Below are 26,105 nucleotides of genomic sequence, written 5' to 3'. Positions count from 1 at the left end.
CTGAGTTCCTGCGCATTGACCGCTGGTTCGATATTAGACCCAGCGCAGCTTCCTGTGCCTATCAAATTTACTCTAAAGGCATGATAGAAACTGCAGAAGGCTGAGCACTCAGGAAGCTGCTGGCTGAGTAGGCAACGGCCCGAAATAGAATGAAACAGGATGCAGCCCTGCCTCTGAGTGCCAAAACGCCCGGCAGCTTGCTCCCGGAGCAAGATAGCTGCTCGACGCTTCTCCCAGACAGGGCACGCGGATTCAGGCCCTGCTATCTATCAGCTTCAACCTACAAAGAAGCTACCGACAATGCATTACAAGTGTTGTGATAAACCCCACGCTGCTGCCACCAGGTGCACATACTCTTATTAAGGGAATGACAGTTTTCCTTCCAATTTCCTCCCTACTTGTACGAAAGCTCATCTCAAATGATAAAATATGATGGATAAACATCCTCTGTATAGAAAAAAACATCCATCTGCAGCATTGCTATAGAAGCCAAGCAGTTTACTCACGGAAAATATTGTGCCCTTGGCACAAGTCATCTCAGCCCAACGCGGGGTTTTGACATCCCGGCCAACATCGTGAAAATAGATACGCACCAATACCGGGTTCAGACCAAACGATTACAATCAATGCAACTACATTTCACGTCTGTTAGTTATTTTCTCTCACTAGACTTTCAATATTAAATTCGCCTTCATCATGCTCACATTGAAACCGGCCTTACTCTCTGCTCATGCAGGGTGATGCAAATCAGCTGCCCGAGGAGGAGGACAGGCTCCGCCGCGGGCAGCCCCCGTCTGGCGGGGGAGCGACTCGCGAGCAGGGAACCGAAGAGCGAGCTCAGCCCGGACGCTGCACTTTGCACTTTTCTGCTTCTATGCAAGCCAGCATTAATGCTAAAAAAATTCAACAGCTTCTATGATCAAAAGGGGGAAAAAAACCAAAACAAAACAGTCCTGAGTGTACTAGTGAAATGTTGCCCAAAGCGGCAGTGGCTTCTTTTGGTGGGATGTCTCCCACTGCCCACAAAACTAAACCCAAAGGGAAAACCCGGACAAGCCCCAAGTTAAGACTAATTTCTCATAAAGCTTTAATGACGGCTTTGAGCACAAAAGGACCGCAAACGTTCAGCAGTGATTAGCAGCGCTACACATTGCGTGCAAAGCACAGAAAGGCTCTTAGCACTGACATTTTGCTTTTTGAACTCGACTGAAAATTTTAATTTCGATGCCGGGCTAGAGCACGAGCTCCGCACAGCTGGGAGGAAAGGCCCAGCCGGAGCCGGCGCAGGCGTCCCACCGGCCCGGGGGCGCCCGGCTCCCTGCCGCGCCACGGGCGAAACGCCCTCCCCAGCCGGGCGGCCGCGGCACGAAACGGGGCCGGGGCTCGCCGCCACGCAGCGCCGGCGCCAGCGCCAGCCCTTGCCGAGCCGAGCCGGGGGCAGCGGCGCTGTGGGCGCGGGCAGCAGGAGAGGCAGTGAACGGGGAAGGCGGCAGGCTGCACCTCTCAGATCCATCTTTGTTTTTTAAAAGCCCACTTGCTGCCTCCGGCGCCGGCCTGCCGTGCTCCTCACGTGCCCACAGGGGACGGGTCCAAGAAAAAGAGGCAACAACGCAACAGCCCGTCCCTTCCCGACCATGGCGCAAGACCCCGTGGGCGAAGCAGGGCTGGGCGGCTCGAGGGGCCTGTGGCCGGGGGCCAGGGCAGCCAGGGCCTTCGCTGCAGCCCCCACACAAGGAACCGCAGCGGCAAAAAGCTCTGCTTTCCGCAATAGTAAGACAGACGAGCTGGAGAGCAGTAACTGAGAGCATTGTCCAGAGAAACATTAGCCACCGGGGGCAGGGGGAGGAGAGAGAAGGACAAAAGCCGCGTCTTTGTAAACCAAAAAGCTTTCTCTCAAGGCTAAAAACAAGATTTCTGTTGAAGATGCTGGGAAATCAGCCTCTAGCGCGCAGCGCCAACAAAGGGCCTTTGAGGGCGGCCGAAAGGGAGCCGAGAGCCCCGCAGGCAGCCTGAAAGGAGGCTGTGTCTCTCGCCGGCCGCCCGAGTTGGCGCCCGCCGCTGCGGCCCGGGCCGGCGAGGCTCAGCGCCTGCCCAGCCTGCCGCCGGGGAAACACAGGGAAACGGCGCTTTCCGCCTTGCGCGGCTGTTGATCCGTCCGAAGGCAACGGTGCCCGCTCCGCAGAGCTGCGTCACGCGTGTCCGCTCAGGCTCCGCAGGAACGGCCTCGCTCCCTGCGCTGCCAGCCCCAAACCCCGGCGCAAACCAAGGTGAGCAGCGCCCAGTCCTGCGGCTTGCAACATTTTAACTGGATTTTCAACATCACATGCGAAAGCAGCGTTTTGCTTTCCCTCCCCTGACGGGCTGCTGTGAGCCGGCGGCCTCGAACCCCTCGGAGGGCGAGCGAGAGCAGGGAGCAGTCGCGGCGCGGGGAGAGCGCGGGCGCCGGGCTGGGGCTCCGCTCGGCTCCTCTCGCGAAGCGCCCACTCCTGGCCTGGCACCGAGCTTCTCAGCGGGATATTCGGGGAGGACAAGGTGGGAAAGAGCTGGGGAGCTGCTAGGTGGGAGAGAGAGACCCGGGAACGGACCCGCCACCTTGAGGAGGGCCTGGGGAAGCTGAGCATCATCAGGATCTGCCTCTGGAAAGAGGAGAGCCCCCCGGGCGCAGGTACCCGCCACCCTTCCCGTGCTGCCAGGGAGGCGCGAGGAAGAGGAGCTCCGCCGGGCGTAACAAGCAGCGCCGTCAGCCGGGAGGAAGAGGAAGCAGCTGACGGGCCACGGCCGCTCCCGCGCGCCCCTCTAAAGCGGCTGCAGGAGAGGAGGCAGCGCGGCCGCAGCCGAGGCCCCGTGCCCGGCCGACGAGCCCAGCTCCTGTTTCGGGCCGGGCGATCGCATCTCGAGCAGGTCGGCCGGAGCGCCCGGCCGTCGCCACCTGCCTCGCCGCACTCGTGGCCCCGGGTGCTGCCGCGGCGGCGGCGGGCTGGGGGCGAGGGCGGCGCGGGCAGCCCCGGCGGCGTGGCACGGTGCTCGCCCGCCCCGGCGGCGCGCGGCTCCAGTCGCACTCAGGTTCTGCCGAGCACCCGGCAGGAACCGCTCCGCGGATCGCGTAAGCAGCACAACCAGGACCTGCGTTTCTATTTGAACACAGAATCGTTTGGGGGATTTTGTTGTTAGTTTGTTTCCCGCTATAAGTAGGAGCGGCCGAGTTAACTCGGTGATAAGGTGCCGAAGGACCCGCCAGCCGCAGCAAACGGGCCCCGGGGCGACCTACAAACAAGTAGGCAGTTTCCTTCCCAGGGCACCGTGTTTTGCTCACCCCGCTGTAACCAGCTGCAAAAACGCAAAACCCGCAGCTGGGAGAAGAGCAGAAGCGGCCAGGGATAAGGGGCCGCGAGGCAGGGCCGCAGCGTGCCGGGGGGAGCCGGCAGCAGGGCGCGCGCCGCGGCTGCGCCCCGTCTGCTTCCCTCCCTTCCGCGTCGCCTCCCCGGCTGCCCCAGCCCGGCAGACCCTCCCTCCGCGGGGCTTTGCCCTGCCACCAGCCCGGCCGCGGAGGGCAGGGGCAGAGCCCCGAGGTGGGGACTCCTGCGCAAGGGTCCGACATTCAGACTCCAGATGCCGCTGCCAGCCAGCCCAACCCGACGCGCCGCAGGGCGGACGGCGCGACCGCCCTGACGACCGACCTCTGAGCGGAGCTCTGCATACGCGAGCCCTGCGGTGTACGCAGTAGCGCTTGCTGGCCTGCCTCAGGACTTCTCACCAGGAAGACAGGAGGGCACGAGAAGGCCCGCCAGCAAAAAGCTCAAGCAAACAACCAAAATCCGGCGTCAGTTGTCCCACAACGTGCTGAAGCACCACAGGATGCAGCATTGACCGCAGCACAAGTCCTGCAGCAGGAGGGCTGCAAGGACAAATCTCAGCTGGGCCCAAAGTATCACAAGGCTTTGGCTCTGCAAAATTATCCTCCAAATGAAACAAGTGTTGGCAATAGCATCACAGAACTGCAGTCAGCTCTAGAAGAAGCTGGAACCAGCCATGCGTTAGCAGGATCACAGGGCTTGGTATCCATGGGCTGCTACGCAGGAACCATCTCTTCCTGCATTTCAGCGTAAAGCTGTATTTTTGCAGGGCAATCAGCTAACACACATGTGAAAAGAACCAACACAGCAGCACGGATGAACTTCGCCCAGCGTCTCCTCGGGGTGCTGATGGCCACAACCCCCCCTCAGGCAGAAGGACATACCCCGTAAAGGGCTGTGCCACTTCCCATCTCCCACTTCCAGTTGCGCCAGGCGGTCCTTTAGCTTGGCACCACACTGCTGGAGTAAATCAGCAGCAATGAATAAGAAAGGAAACTGTGACCACAGGGATGTTTCCGCTTGCCTGGGGGTTGTTTGCGCTGTTCCCCTAGAAGTGATGCTCCTCCACCAGGAAGGCTTTAGAGGAGCTTTCCTTCCAGCTGGCGCTACCCAGCGCCTCTTGGCCATTCTCCCAAGCAGCCCCCTGCCCAGGGCTCCCTGGAGCCCCATCTGCTGCCCTGCCCCAGACAGCCTGTGGCCCACAGGGCTCCCACCTTCTCGGGCTCAGCTGAAAAGCCACAAGGGTTTGAAATAGCACTTTTCAGGGCAGAAACATATCTGAAAATGTTCCTTTCCCTTGCTTGAAACGTATTACAGAGTTTAATAGTCTGAAGACTTTTTGTCCATTTTTTTTGGTGAAAGAGGCCACCCAGTGCTTTTACTGCATTTTCGGAGGAAGAGGAGGGGATATACAAGAGTCCCCCCGCAAGTTTCTAACCATGTAAGATGCAAGTAGCCTCATATATAGGAATGAAGCGTTATGAAAACGCTAGTTTGCTTTAGGGTGGACTCCCATTAACTTTCACTATAAATACAAACACAAACGCGGTCTGCACGCATGGTGTTACCACAGACTCCACCAGCTCTCCAAGGAAACCCAAGCAGAAGTTTCATACAGATAACTATAGGAAACGCATTTTACTCCATACCCCCTCTCCCATGTGTCTGAACATAAGAGCAAGTCTGTTATTGGTGTTATACAATTACTAAATTCCTCTTTATTCATTAAAATACCGTCCTTGGAAAATAACGTTGTGATAGATAGCCATGCATTTTCGATAGTGTCCAGATGGGCACCCACACATATCCGTCTTGCAAAACAGAAAATCACCAAGTGTCAAAGGACAACTCTAACGTAACAGTTACGAGCACACCAGTGCTCTCCATCTGTGGCCAAAACCCATGTTCCAACCTAGGTTTCCCAGCATTTCATACTGTTTGCTGACTCTTAAAAGAAAAAAAAGAAAAAGAAAACACCCTTACCAAACAAAGGGTAACCAGTCTTCATTTCCTTATCTTCTTTGTCCAATGCTATATTAATAATAAAAAAAAAAAAATCAAGATTCCCGAGTTTCATACACTGTGATCCTAAAAATGTGAAAGCAAAGCCAAAAAGCAACTTTGCTGTACAAAGTGCACACGACTGGCTGGGGCCTTTCCACACATTTCTGACATGCTGATTCCCGAATCCCCTTTGCAACCCCCCAGCTTTGTCAGTATAAACCTGATACCTGAGAGCTCGTCCTACTCTCACAGTCAAGAACGCGCTGTCAGCAATCAAGAACTTCAGCGCTGCAATGTCAGGAGCGAGTTTTTCTCCTGTAGTTCTTCCAGCTTGTGTGCAGCAACGCAAAATGTTAATGCCCATCGTGTTACTTGGGAAAAAAAAAAAAAAAACCTCAATAGAGGCAGGGAAATTTCTCAAGGAAGAAAGTGCTTTGGAACTACAAAACATTTATTTTACTGTGGTTTAAGGAAGAAATGGGGAGGAAGAGAAGTTAATTTCCTTGTTATTATCATAGTACAAGTCACAAGGTACCACTTACTTTTTTGTACTTTCCAAAAATTTGTCTCAGGTCAAGAAGATGCATGCAAAAAACCCACATGTGAAGAATAATTCTGACAGAAAGTGATAAACCTTACTTAGAAAGTGCTATAACAGAAGTATTTTAACAGAGAAGACAACTGCAATGGCAGAATTGAAACATGAAGTTAAAGCATATAAATAGAAAATTCAAAATTACAGGATGAGGCTATATCCTTTGTGAATTGCTGCAAATATTCTCACACGTAGGAGTTGCGAAACAAGTTAATGACACTGTTACTAGACACGCGGAAGAGTGAGCCCTTCCAGCGCGGCACTGGAGAACATAGGGAGGACATGCTGGGAACCTCGTGTTATTTCAAAACCGTAGTTAATAAGGGGATGTCAACTTAAATTCTGAGACATTATTAGCAGTACACAGGAGATCCTGATTGTTAGAGGTGCCTGTGTTGGGGAAGTGAGTGTTTTGCTTTAGGAGCATGACAGCAAGAACAACATTTTCAAGACAGCTCTCTCGACTTAAAACTTGTTACCAGGGTCTTCGAGGAACAGTACATTTTTCTACATTCCGTAACATTTTTCAGGTCACCCTAGGGCACGGTACCTGCGAACACAGGGAACGGGACTCCCTAAGGCAGGGAGCCCTTTGCCAACCCTGGAGCCTTCGCAGGGGCCGGGCCCCGGCGCAGGGCCGCCACGTGCCTCCTCCACCTCGTGCCCAAACGCAGCACAGCGCAGGCCTGGCGGGACGCTGCCTGCCCTCTTTCAGCTACCCGAGGCGCCAGGGCAGCGTTTGAGAACGTGAACCCGGGATAAAGTAGCCGCTGAACAAACATACCGCTGGGTGGAAGCCATAAACTTCTACAATCATTTTTATTAGTTATGGAAGAATCCCCACTAGTATTTACATAGTGCAAAAAAGCTGTTATTACTCCAAAAAGTACGGGAGACAGAACAGTTATCCTTCATACAGCAAAAAAGAAATGGAACAAAACCCTTCATGTTGTATTTCATAATGATTTTTCTACTGCTTTAACCTAAGAGTTACTACAAATTTTAAGACATTAAAGATTAAACAGCTTCATTAGAATCTATTTAAAAGTAAAATATAGGAACTATTTATGAACATTGAGAAGGTGGGCTGTGCCAACTGGGTTTCTACTTGCAGCGTTGCCGTTGAGCGGAGGGGAGCTTTGGCTTAGCCGTTCTCCAGTGCCCGGGCGCGCGGCAGGAAACCCGCTGCTGCGGTTGTTTCTCTGGCTTCTGCTGGCTTCTCGTTTTGTAAACACATCTTCGTATCTAATTTTTAAATGGATAACGTTGAAATCAATTGAATAGTTTCGCTAGTTGGCACAACTTCACAGAAAATACTTAATGACAGTTTCAGCAAACAGCAGCTTTTCAAACGATAATACTTTTTACATATGTATTTAAGTAACGCTATTACAATTTAAGCTTGTGTTAAAGAACTGGACTGAATCACATTGTGTAAGCTCCCACCCACCCAAATGAGCATAAGACACCTCTTATCAGAGGAAAACAAGTGCATTATCAAACATTTTCTATAATTAATTTGTAAAACACAGGTCAATACTCTCTGTCACTGTTTAGCTCCAATCTTACAAATACTTGCACACAATTTAAGCAGATAAATAGGTCCACTGATTTAAGTCAGCAGAACTAACGCTCGTCAGTGTGTGTTTGCAGGATCAGGTCCTACAACCTTAATTAGACAATTTTACTTGGTCCAATTATGGACAGAAGTTCTTCAGGCTTTTCTCCCTTCTACATATTTTCATCCACGTTCCACTATTTTTACAGAGATAGAGTATTATATAAATAGGTTGTATACACAGCCACCTCTATCATTTTTAAAGATCCCTACCCCTACCACAGACGCATTATTTTTGCTTTTACCAGACAAGTTAAGTGGTGAAATCAATTCTACAAAGAACGCCTTAAGAAAAGTAGATTTGTTTTCTGAATAATCACTTTCACAACAAAAGAATATCTAGACACCTATGACTACGGAGACATCTTTTCCTGGGGACAGTAACAACCTGTGTAATAAACTGCACACTTTTATACCGAAATAGAAATTCAGCTACTTTAAAAAAAACATGGTATTGTAAAACATTTTTATGCTTTCTTTTTTAAATTCTGGTGCTAACAGAATCAAATTACCACAGTGAGATACTCTTCTCAAGTGCTTCAAGTTGCAAGGAACTTCCCTAATTTTAGATGCAAATGGATTGAGCTCAAAGGAATTGCAATTTCATTCACACTATTATTGCTCATTCCCAGCTTATCAAAAAGGAAGCCCTAAAAATAGTTTCCTTTAGTCGTTTTCAGTTTGCCCCTTTAAGGGTGATCTGTCACATTTTAAAAAGAGAACAGCTCCTTATTTGCTGGCAAATTGAGAGATATTAGAAGTGCTGCATCACTTAAGAACTCTATTAAATCTGTAGCAAAATTGCAGTTAAGTAGTGGGCTGAATATTACAAGAATTTTTCCATTTTGATATAAACGTCAAAAAATCTTAAAATGACAGTCCAAGTTCAGAAAAGGCATATAAAAAGATCGCCTTTGATGCTAATACTTCAAGATCAAAAGTTATTTGAATCACTGGCACTGAAAAAGCAAAAGGAAAACTACAAATACCTCTATTTATTTATTTAAAGTGTTCTGGTAAAGTTTTGCCCTCATTGTAGACACTAATCTCAGCTGGCGCCAAGACACGTGCCTACACCTCCAAGGGCAAGTTTTGCCTTTCAGCAGTTCAAACACCTATCATTTCCTAAAGCAAAAAGAGACTTTCAAAACATACAGACAGTAGAAATCTGCCACACGTATAGTAAAAGAGTTAACATTCAGGAGGCATCATTCCTTACTTAGTCTTTGTTTTCCTATAAAACGCCTGCTCTAGTATCTAGGAAGATTACGTTAAGGAACTTCAGAACGTGACAGAACAGCCAGTTGTCCTAGCAGCTCTCTATACTGCTTATCTACATAGCATTTGCTATGCCTATACCTACCCAAAGCATTATTTACATAATACACACAGTTTCTATTAATCTCATTAGCATCCAAAAAAACAGGAGTAGATGATTTCTAAACCTGGAGTCATTTTCCCAGTGCAACTTAAAATGCCAGCATTGCAAATACTAGAAGTGCTGGTCCCATGTTACTAAAGTTGTGGGCTAAATACATAACTAAGCTATAAATTCCTTGTGTTATTCAAGCTACCCAGAATTTTATGTGTTTTTACGCAAGTGATCAAGAAAAAAAAAATGAAGTGGAATTGAAACAAACATACATTTGCCATAAAAATGTTATTCATGCAAGCTATTCTTTGGCTACTCTGGTAGTGAGAGTAGTTTGAGCTACTCCTGCTGCTGGCAGTTTCGGTACTTCTCTTGACAGTGTAAAATAAAGATGGAAAAGAGACTTCTTGCATGCAAGGCTTAGACACATACTCCATCTTCAATCTGGAATAAATTCATCACCAGTGAGTGGATTTCACTTCAATATTCAGAACAAAATACGGAAAAATTCTCTAGTAACAATGTATTTTTCAAGGAAGGGGTGTGTTTTGTTTCTTTTACCTCTGAACCAGTGAAACACCTCCCGCTACTACAGGGCACTTCCCCCTTTCCTGGAATAACTACTTCCTTTTCTTCTCTAAAGGCCAACCCTCAAGGCTGCTACAACTGTGAGAACAGACAGAAGAGGTCACATTATCAGTAAGAACTGTTAAGACCCATCCTCAGCTCAGCAGGAGGGTGGCCAGGATCAAAGCGTGTAGATGAGCATATCAGTACACTAAACCTCTATATTATTTGTACTTGCTGCTAAGGACTATTCTTGCTTTTTGCAATGTTATTTGGGTAACATGATGCATAACAGCATTCCTGAGGTAAGTGACAGCAGAAAGAGGAAGTCCTCAGTTCATTAAAACCCTGGATAGGGATTATGGTTAATGATTCACTTAGTGTGGTTTCATAGATAGTGATGGTGGAGAGCACGGGGAATTTTTGTTTTTTCCTTTTTTTTTTGTTTTTTTTTTTTAAATGCAGTGTTTCCATTTTGTAAATAATAATAAGAAATATATTAATTATTTTAACCCTCTGGCTTAAAGTTATTCTGGAATCAAAGTTGTTATATCTTACTGTAACCATCTCAACTGTCAGCAGCTTTTTAATGGATGCATACACCAAGACCAACTAAAAAGCTGCATTTATCTTAGCATAAGAATCATGCATAGATTTCCCCTACTATTTACTTTTCATTATGACTGGTTTTGTGGGTTCTCATGAAAGAGAAACAAAATTTTATTTTTATTTCTAGCTATAACTAGAATACGATGGCCAAATAAACTGACATAACTGGCCTAACAGCATGTAAAATGTCGGTAATTTGTCAGTCTTAAAATGCAGATTATCTGTTGAAAATTAGCTAAACAGTCACATCTTAAAAAGAATTTTGCTTAAAACTGGTCAGCTACAAGATGTTTCCTTTTACAAAAGATCAAATGAATACCTACTGACAGGTCTTCACACAGTTCCTGTTCTGGGAAATAGATACCGATTAAAAGCTAAGCTAGTTTTTGAATCAAACAAGTAACAAAGACAGCTACAAAAAATATTGGTGTGAATTAAATACACATATTAAATGTTTAACAGTGCAAAATGTTGAGATGAAGCATACGAAATAATGGCTGCAACTTTTACAACAGTTAGTTTCTAAAAAGTTCCTGAGTTTCTGCCTTTTTTTTTTTTTTTTTTTTTTTTTTACGGCATATAGATGGAATCTGTGTGTTCTTTATTCAAAGAACTGCAGATGGTGGGTTTATGTTGCGTGTTACTTGCGTGCTTATCAGTCGTCCATTCCTCACCATCAGTGACTGGATCAGCATGCTCAGAAGTCTCTATTTCTTCCTCTTCACTTTGTTCTGCATTGTCTTCTTCGGCACCACTAAGGGTCTTCCCAAGCTGAAGAGTTTCCATAGTTCTCTGGGTCTCTGAAACCCAAGATTCGATTCTGCTATTAAGCTGAACCTCTACAGAAATAGGTTCATGGGCATAATCCTCATCATCTTCCTCATCATCATCCTCCTCCTCTTCTAGCATTCCTGGTACAAGAGTACTGGTAGTACTGGTCATGGAAGAATTCAACAGATCTCGGCAGCTGCCATCCAATGATCCTGTCTCCGTACTCTGCTGCGAGGCCCATTCCAAATTGTCATCTGGTTTCACCTCTTCTTTGTCACTTGGCGTGAATTTTCCATGATTTGTTGCTGAGGTAGTCCCACTTGTAGCCAGAGGTGGCTGTTTATTAAGAGTGGCTTTTTCAGTTTGACCATTACCAGCTTTCTCTGGAACTGCAGTCTTACATGAGGATTCTCTCTCATTTTCAGATGTTTCTAACCCATCAGATGTTTCCACCATATTTCTCCAGTTTGTTTCTACAATTTTAAAAAGAAGTTTGAACAAGAAACAGATTAATTCTTTCTATATAAAAATATTTCTCCTGAACATCCCAAAATTGGCTAAATAGCAGTTGAGGTAACCATTTCAATATTATGCTACACTTAAAGTTGTTTTAGTTAAGTGAGGAGGAAAGAAAAGTGAGAAACAGGAAAAAAAAAAAAAAAACAACACTATGACACAAACTTGTTTCAATAGTAACCTAAAACACGCACTATAGAACTGAAAATTTGTGCACTTGGTTTTCTGTGTACACTGTGGAAGCAATGAACAGTGAGTGTAAGTAGAAGCAAGATCAAATACTTTTACACTCAATTATCAATTGAAACCAGATAACTGCCACAATTTTAGAGTCATCCCTTTAAGGGCTTGTAGAAAAATGCTTGGCAAGTTAAGCTAGTTTTTGAGACACAATAAAAGAATTAACTAAAACCAAGATAGTTTTAATGCAAGTTAAAGAGATATTAAAAAAGAAAAAGAATTTTTGACCTTGAATGAGCATTCTTCTTTTTCCCTGCTCTCTCATCTGGATGTAACTGAGTTGATATATAAATCAGTCTCATGGTCACACTACAATAACCCTTCACAATCATTCACTGCCATCTGACATTTCAAGATTTACACTAAACGTCCTGTCTTTCAGAGAACTCAATAACTTAGCTCCTATGCACTGTCATGTTTTTGCATCACTGGCTCCTCCTCAACCACCTAATTGGTTCTGTGCTTTTTACAGTCTTATTACTGTACCCCTTTCTGTACTAGTTCAATAAAACTAGAGAATTAGTCCCTGCTGATGCGAGTCTCCTGTCATTGGCTTTCAGGGTGATTTTGATCAGTAAAATAGCATCAGGTAGTTGTAAGATTTCTGAGAACTAGCACTTAATGATTATTTCCCATATAGTTTAGGAAAAACTACTTATGGAACTACCCGAAAACTAACCAATCTTGTATTACCCCTGAAAATTGTAGCTACTGTAAATTAAGAATAAATTTTATATTTTAGTTATGTTTTAGAATAAGCAGCATGTGGAAAATTCCAGCTTCTGGTTACAAAAGTTTTAAAACACTTACCATATTCTTTCTCATTCACTTCAGATATGGGTTCTGAAATAACGCTACAGAATGAGATAGCACTTGCCGCAGAGGGATTACGAGAATGACCCATGTGATGGGGTGCCTTCTTGACATTCTTCAAGGCTTCTTCTGCCTGTTCCTGTTCCATTGCTGCAACCATGTCTCTGTATGCTTTTCTGGCCTCCTCAGTCAGTGATACCAGCTTATTAAATAGGTCCTAGGGTATTAACATTTTTTTTTTAATATATAATAGCTCTTACTAGTAATTTTCCACTTTACAGTACATCTTTTAACCAAAGCTACAGCACATATTCAGCCTTAAGTTTACCAGTTCCAAATATCTTTACTTTGACCAAAAAGTAGTTCTGCTCTATTTCATAGAAATGCTATTCCATATTTACACAACTCTGAGATGTGCTTACTTTAAAATATTGGTATGCCTTACAGTCTTAAGTCCTCCAGGGAATTTCAGATGGCCTTTCAAGTCTACTCAAAAGCTACAGAGAAGAAGTTGCGATGAAAGTTTTTCATCACATCAGGCTCAGTTCTGTAAATAAGCAAGCAATTTCAAAGGAAAAACAGACCTAGTATAGGTCAAGTCAGGGCCAGTATAAACCGTGTACTCATTTGATGCGCTCTCCATGACAAATCAGTTCTTATTTACAAGGATCGTGATTTACTCCAGCCATTATGTGAATTACTCACCTCAGCACCTGAATAGTTGAAGATACCCACAACACTGACAGGAACCAGTTTGTTCACACAACGTCCAAGAGCTTTACGCCCAAGAGCGAAGACAAAAGGAATTTCTTGTTCCCGTGCCATGGCTATTACATTATACAGAGCCTCATCCAATCCACCTTAGAGAAAGCAATTGTAAATAGATATCTAGTCAGTTAAAGTCATGGTATGATAGGATACAAATCTGTGTCCCAATTTTAACTGTAATTCATCAATTAAAACTTCAGTACATACAGTCATCAGTTGTTTTCATTCAGCACTTGCTCAAAATAAACTGCCATTGCTGTATGTGGGAAGGTAATAGACAGGAATAGGCAGATACAAAACCCATGTATTGCAGTACAGTCAAATATAAACTACTGTGCATACAGATCAAGGTGCTTCTGTTCAGTGATATTCTGTACTCTCTATTACTGCTCTACACACTGTAAGAGTTCATCACAGCAATTTTCTTGAGGAGCGCTTTGCTCTTATCTCAGGAAGCCTCCATTTGCACTTCTGGTAGCAGCAAAATATGTTGGTTAGCCTATACATACACGAAGGAATGAATTGTCCTGGAAAGCACTCAGAGCTCAGGATTTTAGATGCATCAAATACTGAATGGAAAAAAATAAAAATCTATTTGGATGCATATCGCTTTTTGTTAAGCTATTCACTCCTCAAACTAGCTTCTCCCAAAATGGAACAGAATAGAATGAAGTACGTACAGAGTGGCAATTACACAATTGATTTTGAAAGTGTTATATCTAGCACAACTGAGAAAAGCTAACATTGTTAATCAGTGCTACTCAATGGCATGAGAAAATTGTAAATACAAAACAGTTAAATGCATCACTTTGTTTTTATCATTTATACCTTTTGATTGGATTTTTTCGCAGTTGGGAGATATGATTACACACTTGATCTTGTTTAACTTCATATGCTTAGTAACCTCACGCAACCCCATAACAAGCCTTCTCCTTGCTTTAGCTCTCATGGGATCCTTTTGGTAAATCCGTTCCTGGAAGCTGACAAGCTCTTGCAGTAACAGAGTTACACACTCATCTATTTCTTTACTTAGAACCTGGTTACAGTATCTGTCAATTCAAGAAACATCAAAGTTAGGACAGCACGTGCTCAACACTAGTTCACTGAGCCCTTTCTTTTACTAAATAAAAAAATACTTTACTTCCTCAAAATTGTGTTATACAAAACCATGAAAAGAGATTTAGAAAGCAGACTGTATACTTTAGGCTAAGAAAGAAAAAAAAACACTTGAAAGCATTCAGCATTTCAGTAATATGTTGGTATGAACGTTCATATTCTTTTTTGCCTCCATAGTGTATGTAGGCTTAAAAAAAAAAAGGGGGGGGGGGGAAGGAGGGGGTAACCTCCTTTTCAAAATACTTTTATCTAGCTTACTCCTTGCCAGCAAGCAAGGAAAACCTGAAGTATACATACATATATATATATATGTATATATATGCACATATATGTATACACATATATAAAATCTACACACACACACGTATGCACATGCATGCATCCATCTACAACAAGAAAAAAAAAAAAAAACACACACACACCCCACCTGATTATACCTGTACTGATGAAAGGGTAGTTTATGCTACCTCAGCTTCTAAGCCTACTAAACCTATCCACACTTAAATGAGGGTGACAGAAGTGCAAACTTCAAGTTTATGTGAATAATGCAAAACTCTTACTCTCTGAATCTCTTGCTGTGAATTTTGGTTATTGCAGAAGATGCCATTGGACTACCTATTCCTGAACTAGCAGGTGAGCCTTGGGACACTGGAGTCATGCAGTACGGAGAATTCTGACTTGCTGGAGAAAGTGAAGTATCACTAGGCATACTTAGCCCAGTTTCTGAAAGATAGATTTGAAACATTATGAAATGCAAAGGCACTTTTACATAAAAGAAACAGTATCATGTTTATCACCCATCTCTCCCACACTCTGTTCCAAATTATATTCTGAAAACACTAAACAGTATTCTTCCCCGGAGGGGCAGCTGAGAGGCAGAAAAACCAAAAAGCTAAACAAGCACATATCAGACACTTGGTGTGGGTTGGGTAAACAAGTGCTATTTGACTATTCATAAAACGAAATCCAAAGCTAAGTTTGGGAAAGAGACAGAACAGACAAGACGACCTGCCCAAATGCTACAACTTATTCCAATAATTCTTTTACTATTTTCATATTCTAATTAATCCATCCCTGGGATACTGAAGATTTTCACACTGGTCTTCAGTCAGCTAAAGTCAGGCAAAATTTTTAACAGATAAGGTCACTCAAAAGAAAAGTTTTGAAATGGTACATCTGGAGTTTTGGTAGTTTGACCCTCCTCCTCCCCCCCCTCTCCAAAAGGGATTCGGGAGGAGGAGGGGGGAAAAAAAAAAGAAAAAGAAAAAAAAAAAAGAACATTGGAAATTCTTTGTTGCTCAGAGCTGTCACTGCAAACAGATAGTCCAGACATTCCAGTTTATTGACAGGAGTGTTCAGCACGTTAAAAAAAAAAAAACTGTAAAAACTTAAAATTAAAAAAAAAAAAAAACTTCTGTATCTGGAGAACTTTGAGTTTGCTCATCATTACAATGCATTCCGATCAACATGGCCCAGCCCACAAGCAGATCACCATCATGCCATCGCTACTGAGGAAGATCAAGTTTTGTCTGCTTTAAAAAAAAAAAAAAAAAGTCTAAACCAACTCTGAGGTGTTTGAAACATCCACTCAAGAAAAATGAATTAAGAGGCTACACAGAGAGGAGGTAATTAGCACACATTCTGGACTGAGCTCTCCACGACTGAGGTACAGACAAGGCATCCCAGAAAAACCGGGTTCTAATTTCTAGCGTTTCATAATGTGATTTAAAAAAAAAAAAAAAAGGCAGCTAACGCCTATAAAATGTGTTGCATGCTATTAAAAAAGACAATATATTAAAATGAGTTGATTACTGCAATGTGAGGTTTATTCTGAGACACAGAGAGAAAGAGGAAAAAGAAAAAAAGAGACAGACCTTCTTGAGAGGCCAATTCCTGAGACTGATCAGAGGTCAAGTTAATATGAACCTCTTTCTGTTCGTCCGATCCCAAAAGGTTATGATCTGCTGATAAACGGCCTTTCTTTTCTTCTCTCTCTTTCAAAATAATCTATGGACAAAAATAGCAATTGTCAGCACTTGAAAAATATATAGGTACCAAAGAAAAGTGTCCCATTTCACTGAACAAAAGACAAAATAAAGTTAACCAACTTGTTTCAAACCTTCCTACTCACACTAGAATCACAAAACATACCAACCAAGAAAAAACTGAAACCATTTCAGGTTTCCTCATCGATCACAGGCAGTACTTTATTCAAATCACTTTGTTTTAAATATTAAGTACTTCCAGAGCTTCTTTTAGTAAGGAACACTCACTCATCAACAATTCTTTATCTCCATCCATTTCAAAACAAAACATACAAAAAGCACACAAAAAATCCCACCCACAAGTGACCCACACCATGCATACACTCCTTATGCAAGGACACTACGGCGTCCCTGTGAAGCCCCCCTATAACAGATAGGCTCCTCTCATTTATAGTAACAAAGGCATAAAGATAACTAAGCAGCCATGGATATTTTGCCATTATTATGATGGATAACAACAACAACAAAAAATTACAAAGGCCTCCACAACAGACAGGTTAGAAAACTTTTCTGAATAGGTAGCTCTGCATTTCTCTAGCCCAAACGCATCATGGATAAGTCAGGAAAAACAAGCTTGCTGGGGAGAACAAAAAAAGCAAAGTAGCCAGTGCCAACTGTCATACACACACAGTTTTGCCAAATCCCACCTGCCCATTTCACAAGGTGATCCTGAGAAGAACTGAGTGTAACATCGAGGAACTTTCACATTTTCTTCCTTTTTTTAAAGATAGGTTTTCTGTATTTTACCTTTTGATTTCTTCACATAATGTATTATATCTCTGTGTACATATCTGTTTTATTTGTGTACGTATATACATACATACACAACGAATTCTAAATTCACTCAATTAAAAAGCAGCCTTTGACTTCAAGTTATATCTCCATTTAAAAAAGGGGGAGGGATTTAGCTTAGTATACTACATCGCCCTACATACTAGGGCTTTACAGCATGGAAAAGCTCACCTAGTTTAGCCCATGTGACTTAATGCTTATAGTAAAAAGTTCTTATAACTGCTATTGAGATAGACATGCATTATCCCTTATCTGCCACGGGTGCAGAGAAATCAAGTTACACGCCTAAATCCAAAGAACAAGACATCACTATAATAGGAACTAGACATAAAAGCTTATAATTGCTTACTCTATGCTCAGGGTCTCTAGACTTCAGGTGAAAAATAACAATTTTTATTTCTGAAGTTTGAATGTAGATCAACACACTCAACAGTTGTCATGTTTACCTTTTTAAGTGCTGTAGGGCGTTTCAGTTTTGAAATTTCTCTTTCTTTTCCTCTTTTCACTTTTGGAGCAGTTGAATCCAAAGGATTAAGGCAACCCATAGCTGGCTGCCCCTTTGTTAAGGACTTTCTGTTAGCAGATTCTTTGGTATGAAAGGGAGCAGCACTGCCGACTAAATAAGAGAAAGGTATTAGTCTCACTAAAAGATATGTCAGCTTTATTTCAACACTGATTTCAGAATTTCCACTGATGAATTCTCAAAGTACATTTTCCTTCCCTGGAAAAAAACAGTTCATAATGACAGGAAAATTACATCATCAGATATTGTTGCTTCCAGATGGTTTTAAGCTTTCTTCAATTTAGCCTCACGTTTTAGGAAGCTATAGATTTCAGGAAAGTAATTACTTCATAACATTGGTAAAGAATCTCTCTCAAATGACTACATGTAGTCATTAGTAGGATTACAGTAATATGATACATTGGAAATATTTATTTAGATATTGATTTTTAGTTGCCAAAGACTGTTAGCTGACAGGACAACACATGAGGGAGTGCAGCACGCTGTTAAGTATGCTTTCTGTGAGAAACAGAATAAAACAGTCTTAAATGAAAATGCCAACTGTTCTTTGCTGAGTTTTGTTTGATGTAGTCTTGCCAAACCGAATTAGTATTTTAACACAGCTGAAACTTAAAGCAGGTAAATGAAGAAACACACATGAGGGAAAATGATAACTATGTGCATAATAATGAACTCCAGCTTATGTGCTACTGCCTAGGAATGAGATCTGGGGGGTTAAAATAGATAACTATGAAAACATCAATTCTCCATTCAGCAGCAAGCACTAAAAAGTCTAATTTAATATTAGGAGATGGAAAAGAAATAGAGGAAAAAAGCATGTAAGCCATTGCATAAATTCATGGTGGAACCATAACTTCATATTTTGTGCATATGTGTTCGCTTACATCTCCAAAAAGATACAGCAGAACTACAAGAAGGTACAGAGAAGGCAATCAGGATGATCAGAAATACGGACAAACTTCCGTACAAGGAATAACAGCTGAATAGACCAGGACTCTTTAGACTGGGAAGGAGATAACAGATCTTTAAGAATTATATAGAAGGAGAGCAGGGAATGATTGCTCATTCTCTTCATAATACAAGGTCTATGAGGGCTAACAACATTATGAGTGGGACACAAAGGAAAAAAAAAAGGTCAAATCACTAGAAGGAAGAGCTTTTCCACGCAACATGCAGTAACTCACTGCCATAGGACCTTAAGGACAGTAAAAGCATGTAATGAAAGAGTGATGGATAGTTTAATTAAGAAACAAATTTGGATTGAGAAAACCTTGGGTCAGGAGCCCCTGAACTATGATCATTAGAGGCTGGAAGAACATCCTGGAGAACTACCCTTGTGCACCAGCTATGCATATCCCCTCTAAGCTGCTTCCAAAAGAAAATTTTTGAACAGATGTTCTGTTTGACCTAGTACAGTTCTTTTCACATATTCACTTTAGCACCGCATTACTCTCAACAAGTGAATGTTATTTGAGTAGTAGGTGTTTTAGCAGAAGTTTTTCTTCAATGCTGTAAGACTATTCACCATTGCATTGTGCAACTAAGTAGTAAGGTAGCACAGGTAAATTTAAAAAAAAAATAAATGCATTAAGAAATTCACAACTTTTTATGTGCATACCTCAAAATAAAACTTAACAGAACAAAGTATTTAAAGAGTTCAGAATGATCACATTTCATGTGTATACTGTCACAAAATGCATTTAGCGAGTCAAACAGATTAGGAATACCTGTGTATGAAAGAGGCCTGGTGTTGGTGATCTGACGAGCTTTCATTGCTTGTTGCTGCTTTTCAAGAGCTGCTAACATGTCCCCCAAATCTAACTGCACAGGGGTCTTGCTTTTCTTTCCAGCTGCTTTTGATAAAGCCTCCTACAACAAGAATATCACGTGCTGATAAATACCAGCAAAACAGTCTTTCCAGAGAGATTCTTGCTATCACAGAGTGAAAATACATATTCCTTTTTACTACTGGTGGGGTGGGGGGGGGGGAGGAAGAAGAGAAGCCACAGACCTGGAGTTTTTTCTGTTCCATGCTTATCTCTGAATATTCTTGAGCTGTTGCAAGCGCTGCCGCCAAGGCCTTCTTCTTCTGACTTTTTGCACGCTTCGGTACAGATGTTGTAATAGGAATTGGAGTTTGGACTATGTTGATTGGAGAATTCTCTGGTAAGTCATCCAACTAGCATTTTAAACAAAGTGCATAAAACGCAATTAACGGCTTCTCAAATGAATTTTTTTTTTTTTTTTTTTTTTTATTTCTCTCTCCCTCTCTCATAGGAGGAGTGTCACTCCACAAACCAAATGAACAATTGTTTCGGTCAGCAATATGAAATTATAATGATTAAGTACAGCTAGATCACACAGGAAGGTGATAAAACTAGAAATTATTTATGCATATTTCATCTTTGTACAGGAGAACATTTTTAGCCCAATTTCTTCAGAATGTTTTCCAGTCTAATTACTAAATACAGGTGCCCCCTCCAAGGATTTCATATAGGACTTGACTTTCTTGGAGAATAGTCAAATAGATGAAATAAGTCTAGACTATCTATTAAAATGTTTTGTTGTAGAACCATACAAGTATTAAAAGAGCATCTTTGCATCATCCATTTGTACAATCTAAAAGCAGATTCTCTTAGTTTATGTTCCTTTCAGAATAAACTATGTTAATTGTGTTTATTTTAAAAACTGAAAGTATGGTTACATATTTGTGGATTTGACGATTTTAATAAAAGTCTGCACCAAACTAGCAGTCTGAATGCAAGCCCTTTAAGTCAGAAAGAATAAAGCGTGCCACAAGATGTAATTTAAGTATTAGTACAAAAAGTCAGATAAGCACCTCAAATCAATTTTAGTTTCAGAAATCCTATCATGTCTAATGCTCACTTAAAGTTTATCATGCAACTTCAAAAAGTACAAAGTTTATGAAAAGCACACTACTAGTGAGATGGAGAAGCATCCATCATGTATCTTACAGTCTCACTCATTATTGACAATCTCATTAGCAGACAGAAATCCAGCAGTCCGCTTTCACATGGCTTCTCTACACCACTGTTATTTTATTTAATTGGCATTTCTTTAAAGTCTAGATTGGTATTGCAAATACCTTAAAAGTCATCAGAATTATTATATTAAAATCATTGTAACAGAGTCATAAAGACAGACATTAACTTCACGGCAATCTCAAAACAATTTCCCTCTACTTAAAAATGCTTTGCAAAACAAAAGAATTACTTACTACTTTGGGTGAAATCTTTTGCTGGATGTTAGTGCTCTTGCTGCTCCCATTGTCACTATTTAGCTCTGGAAATTCATCTTCATCCTAAACAATATACAAATTAAAAGTGACGAGAGTGGAACTGAATGTCACAGGAAAAGCATCAACTGAAATGGCTGAAAACTAGAAGGGCATGAACCGAATCCTATCTAAAGTTTGATCTTAAGCTGGAAAGGCGTAAGAGTTACACAAATAGGACATGATAACCAAATTAACAACAGATTTCTATATCTAAATGAACTTTTCCAAAACAAACAAACAAAAACCTTAAACTAGCATTGTACATTAAAGAAATTAACTATATTTGGATAAAAAAAATCACCAAATACATTAGTCTTTATTCTCAGGTAAATAAAAGGTTACTTGAAAGTTGTCTACCTAATTTGTTCACCACAACAACCACCCCCCCTCTCCTCCACAGTTTTAAGTCCTCACACTTTCCACAACACCCCACTACAAGTTGTTGTGCAGGTACACACACACACACTGAAAGCATCATATAATAAGTGAAGTTAGTGCACTACATGGCAGAGCCAGATGGCTTTGGAACTTCTCCTTGGTGAGACTATCACTTATCTATATGTTGAGACTACCAGTGTTGGCTTATCTTACTACAATATGAAAGTAGTTTTCATACAACACTACCTCAAAATACAGAGGTTCAGGACTCTGCTCTGTTCTGCCTGATTGACTCATAGTGAGAGGTTTTTCATGTCGTTTCTGCACATTCTGCCTTCTTTCTGAAGATGTGCTGTGGCCTCGGCATCTGAAACCGGACTAAAAATAAGAGATGTGATCAATATTTTGTAATTTCAGTTTTTCAAAATGTCCGTGCATGCATGGCATTCGTGTTCACTAATTAGCCACAAAAGATGTACAGTTTTTGTGAAGTTAGATTCAGTAAGCTATGTATTTTAGGGTTTTGCCTTAAAGGAGAGAAAACAGAAAAAAAGAATCCACAAATGCTAGCAGGTTTTTTTTTGGTTTTTTTTTTTTTTTTTGCTCCAAGAAGTTTTTCTAGTAAGTTGGTTTCAATAAAGAAAGTTTCAGGACATCATATGAAACGTGAAACACCAGAGTCAAAATCCTTGATCTGCTGACTGGGCGTCTTCTCTGCAGAATTATTCTGCTTTGTGCAAGTATCCATTTGTTCATTGGTTAAAAGAGAGCAGAGGTGACTCTGCCGCATGGGGATGTAGGTGCCCTAACAAATCCATATCCCAGCAAAGCAACCTAGCTGAGGCATGAATGGGAATTTATTTTCACCAAGTGTTTCCATTTCATATTATAAGAAACAGACCCAAAATGCTAAAGCAGATTGCGCACACCTATAACACCCTTATGTTTTTGCCAGCTTGTAATTTCTGTTCATCCGTTGTACAGCTGAAAGCTTCAATTATGTTCTCAATCCACTTTTAAAACGTTATTCCATCACTCATGTTTAAACAGACCTTTGAAAAAGCTCTGTCAAGTGTACTGTTCACAAAACCAGGTCCCTATTACTAGTGTTCTATCTCCCATTACTTTGTCACGGGATAACTTAAATAGTTTTTTGTTCTTATAAGCTTCTATGAATTTGTATTTCAACAATTACATCCAGCATTGCTGGCTTGCTTTACTGCTATGAGTAGTTACGACTCCTGCTATGCTGATCTTCTATGGTACTTTTCAGTAGTATTTTCAAGTAGAAAATAATACAGCAGCTTCCAGTACTACTCACTAAGCTTTTAAAAACCTCAGATTTGCCTAGGTTTGCCTTGACACTTAAAAGCCATCCACTTCTCTCTGCTCCCTTCTAGATCCTATTAGGGAGGAGGATCCTTGAAGTTCTTGGGGCCAGGCGGGAAGATACCTAATAGTTCAGAAAGTCATGCCATACACACCAAAAAAAAAAGCAAAACAGCTTTTCTAAAAACTTGATAATTACATTAATTATCTGAGGTTACAAGAGTAATCTACCCTCAAATGTTTCACTCTTACCTCATTCAGACCACTTATCCCAGAACATTAAAACTACAATGTACTGTGACCTTTGTACCACACGTGTACCACAGGGCAGGACTGTCACTTCAGCAGGACCTATAGAGAATCTCAGCTCTCTTTCACTGCAGAAAGGTTTTATACTTGTTAAGAGACTTGAAAGTCATCTGCCAAAACCAGAAGATTTTTCTCGAGAGATGTCTCAATAGCCATACTCAACATGGGCATAAACATGAGACAAGGCACAACAGCAGCAGAAGAGGAAAATGTATTTTTGCAAGCTCTTTGTGAAAGCAGAAGGCTGCCTCCACCACCAAAGAAGTAACTAAAAGACTGACATAGGATGGTCAGCCTATGGATTTAATTAATATAACTATAAAATTAAAGCAAAGCAGCAAACGTGGCTCAATACGCAGATAGGCGGATCAAGCGTCCGTTGTATATTGTCATAGCCTTCACGAAAGATAACATTGTGAGCACTGCTACAGAATTGCCACAGATTTGCTGCTTTAACCGTTAAAGATGTGAAATTCAGAAGCTTTTTCCTCTAGCAATTAAATGTGATATTGGCAAACTCTTTGCATATACTATCTCCATTCATCTCTCAAATTCTAATTTAGGATCGCAGCAGACACCTGAAGAGCACTCAAATAGGGTCCTTTTGGACAAACACGAAGGAAGATGCAGGAGCTGCTGATGACTCCACAGAAACGAGACGTGAACCCTGAGGAACCGTTTGTAACCAAAGGACTTTCTTCCACTATACGTTTTTTCTGTGTGCAATTATCGCCTTCTCAACATGTGTTTTATAACAACACAGGGGCACAGAGCTCTCTGGAGACCAGAGACCTCGGAACAGTGGTATGAACATTCCCCTGTTTATGAAGTGGAAGGCTGGTGGAAAGCCAGGCGCAAGAGGGGTTGGTGGGAAACGAAGCATACCTTGATCACTCGTATTTCCCAAGAAAACTTGCTATGGCCTGAGTGCAAGTTTAATTTCAAAGGAAAACAGTCAGTTTCTAGGACAATTTTACCTTGAGGTACAGTGAAATTGGCTAGTGAAACCTCATTTAAAACTCTTTGTGCCAGCTTTGTTTTTAAATATCTAAAATAACTGCCAGATTTAGAGTCTACAGGATGAGAAGAAAGCTGGTCCCTCTTATTCTCCCAACACCCTAAACTACCAAAACTGGTTCATAACAGCATTTTTAATTTGGCTACAGAACGTTAAAAAGACAACCCCCCCGCCCCCCAAATCTGGAACTGCTAGATTGCCACATAGAAGGGACAACAGGCTTCTTAATAGAAAAACAGGGGACCGAAGGGGAAGATCCAAAACAAATCAACAAATCAACAAATCCATTTGACATAAACTGAACAGGACAAGCTATCTCAATGCACATACAGACATGCCTATGATAAAGAAATCCCCATTTCAAGCTCTAGTGTTCATGTCCGCAATAACTAAATATGGATGAAAATGAGGTCTTAGCAGACACAGTCATTTTGGCCTTCCTGGTTTTGACTATTTCATTTCATTTGGGAGGCAGGGGAAGGTTAATTTCTTCTCACACACTAATTACAGAGATACTGTCCCACAAAGTTTTATAAAAATGTACTCTTCAAATTTTAGCACAAAACCATTGAAATGTATTTATTAATAATAAAACCAACAATATGATACATCAATATAAAAACAAAATTTGCAAGTCAAGAGTGAGAACATAGGATTCTATTTCATCACTTTCATTAGAAAGTTTAAGATTTTTAAGTATTTTGAAGCGTGAAGAGATTTAAACAAAAAAATGAAACAAAACTCTCCCCTCCCCCCCCAAATCCCATTACTGTATAGAAATCACTGCACTGGCTTTTTTATTAACCCACACTGTCTTCATTTCACAAGTTACTTTATATATGTAACTTGCTTTATAGGTAGATGCATGTAAAGAACATAATATAGACAGAAAATTGCCAAGTATGTAAAATCATACATAGTGGTAGCACAAAAAACATGTGATTTGGAGGGGGTCTGTTCAGCTCGACTCCCAGCTTGAGTTTCTACACTTTTTATTCACTGTTTTCACTGATTATTTGCTGTATGTTAATTTTCTAATCCATTACAAATTCCTTGTCTTCATACAGTTAAAAAAATAGAATGCTTAAACTTAGAGCCATTAATAACATACCTGTGAACTACTTCTTTGCTCAGCTTGTCTTCCACCTCTAGAAAATGTCTGAGTTTTTTCTATCCAAGGCTTTTTTTGAGTTGCCTGGGAATTTACATTAGTCCAACCCACACCTGCTGAAAGAGACAGAAGTGATGTCTATGAAAAATGAGTTAGTACGACAGAACGCATCATAATGAGCACACACGCCAAAGCCAGAAACACACTTTTAAATTAGAAAATTCTCTGAGAAAGACTAGATCTGACAACGTTTATTTCTGTAGCTATTTCCAGGAGTTAGCAGAATTGCCTCTATGGAAAAGGTGAGATTACAGACATACAAATTGCCCAAACTGATAATTAGTAAGCAAGCAGATAAACGAAATCTCAGGTTCACATCCTCAATTTTCAGTCCAATCATAAACAACAGCTAATAGCACTACCCTCTACTACCAGACTAAGTAAAATGTTTGTTCATGTTACAGTACTTCTCTAAAACTTCTAGAAAAGTATTCGAGTGCTTCTCAAATAGAGAAATGAGAGCTCTTTTAACTCAGAGCTGTATAGAGCAGTGTAATTACTACTCAAATATGAATATAACTGCAGTTCAACAGGGTAAGGAAGCCTGAGAATAAAATATAACTACGACAAACAACTTTTGTCCGAGTGCTTCCTTTTGGAGTCTTCCACTTTTTTCTCCTTTAAAGGACAATAATTGTTAATACATCATTAGTAACAACTTCTTATCCACCCATTCAGCAAGCAACTACAGGGGCGGAGGGGAGCCGTAAAGAGATCTTCTGAAGTACCCGATCAGTTGGAGTAGCATGCTTGAAGTGCACAGAGAGATGATTCCTAGCAAAACGACTCAGGAAAACATGATACAGCTTACTAGCTAAGAAAATGCTTACCTGTATTTATTGCTGGTTCTACAACCTGAAAAGGAAAAACAATTATAACAATTATTTCAATAGTTTTTAT

At 41.5% G+C, this 26,105-nt stretch overlaps 1 protein-coding gene across 2 annotated transcripts in view; it reads right to left on the bottom strand.

The window, feature by feature from the left end:
* Positions 1-6,752: 6,752 nt before the first annotated feature.
* SECISBP2L (SECIS binding protein 2 like) overlaps positions 6,753-26,105 on the bottom strand; it is a 33,396-nt gene continuing 14,043 nt past the window's right edge. Inside the window, exons 6-18 of one of the 2 annotated variants that reach the window (XM_068958686.1) lie at positions 26,036-26,060; positions 25,146-25,261; positions 21,625-21,756; positions 20,941-21,024; positions 19,714-19,881; positions 19,430-19,571; positions 17,626-17,795; positions 16,217-16,349; positions 14,903-15,065; positions 14,055-14,275; positions 13,164-13,318; positions 12,456-12,675; positions 6,753-11,362 (exon numbers count right to left, since the gene is read on the bottom strand). In XM_068958686.1, coding sequence (XP_068814787.1) covers positions 10,689-11,362; positions 12,456-12,675; positions 13,164-13,318; positions 14,055-14,275; positions 14,903-15,065; positions 16,217-16,349; positions 17,626-17,795; positions 19,430-19,571; positions 19,714-19,881; positions 20,941-21,024; positions 21,625-21,756; positions 25,146-25,261; positions 26,036-26,060 — 2,403 coding nt within the window. In that variant the 3' untranslated portion in view covers positions 6,753-10,688. The remainder of the gene's footprint in view (positions 11,363-12,455; positions 12,676-13,163; positions 13,319-14,054; positions 14,276-14,902; positions 15,066-16,216; positions 16,350-17,625; positions 17,796-19,429; positions 19,572-19,713; positions 19,882-20,940; positions 21,025-21,624; positions 21,757-25,145; positions 25,262-26,035; positions 26,061-26,105) is intronic. The other variant, XM_068958687.1, reaches the window with a different exon arrangement.

Source organism: Struthio camelus, chromosome 12, assembly GCF_040807025.1.
Source record: "Struthio camelus isolate bStrCam1 chromosome 12, bStrCam1.hap1, whole genome shotgun sequence".
Classification (NCBI taxonomy): Eukaryota; Metazoa; Chordata; class Aves; order Struthioniformes; family Struthionidae; genus Struthio; species Struthio camelus.
This window is presented reverse-complemented; position numbering and strand designations above follow the sequence as displayed.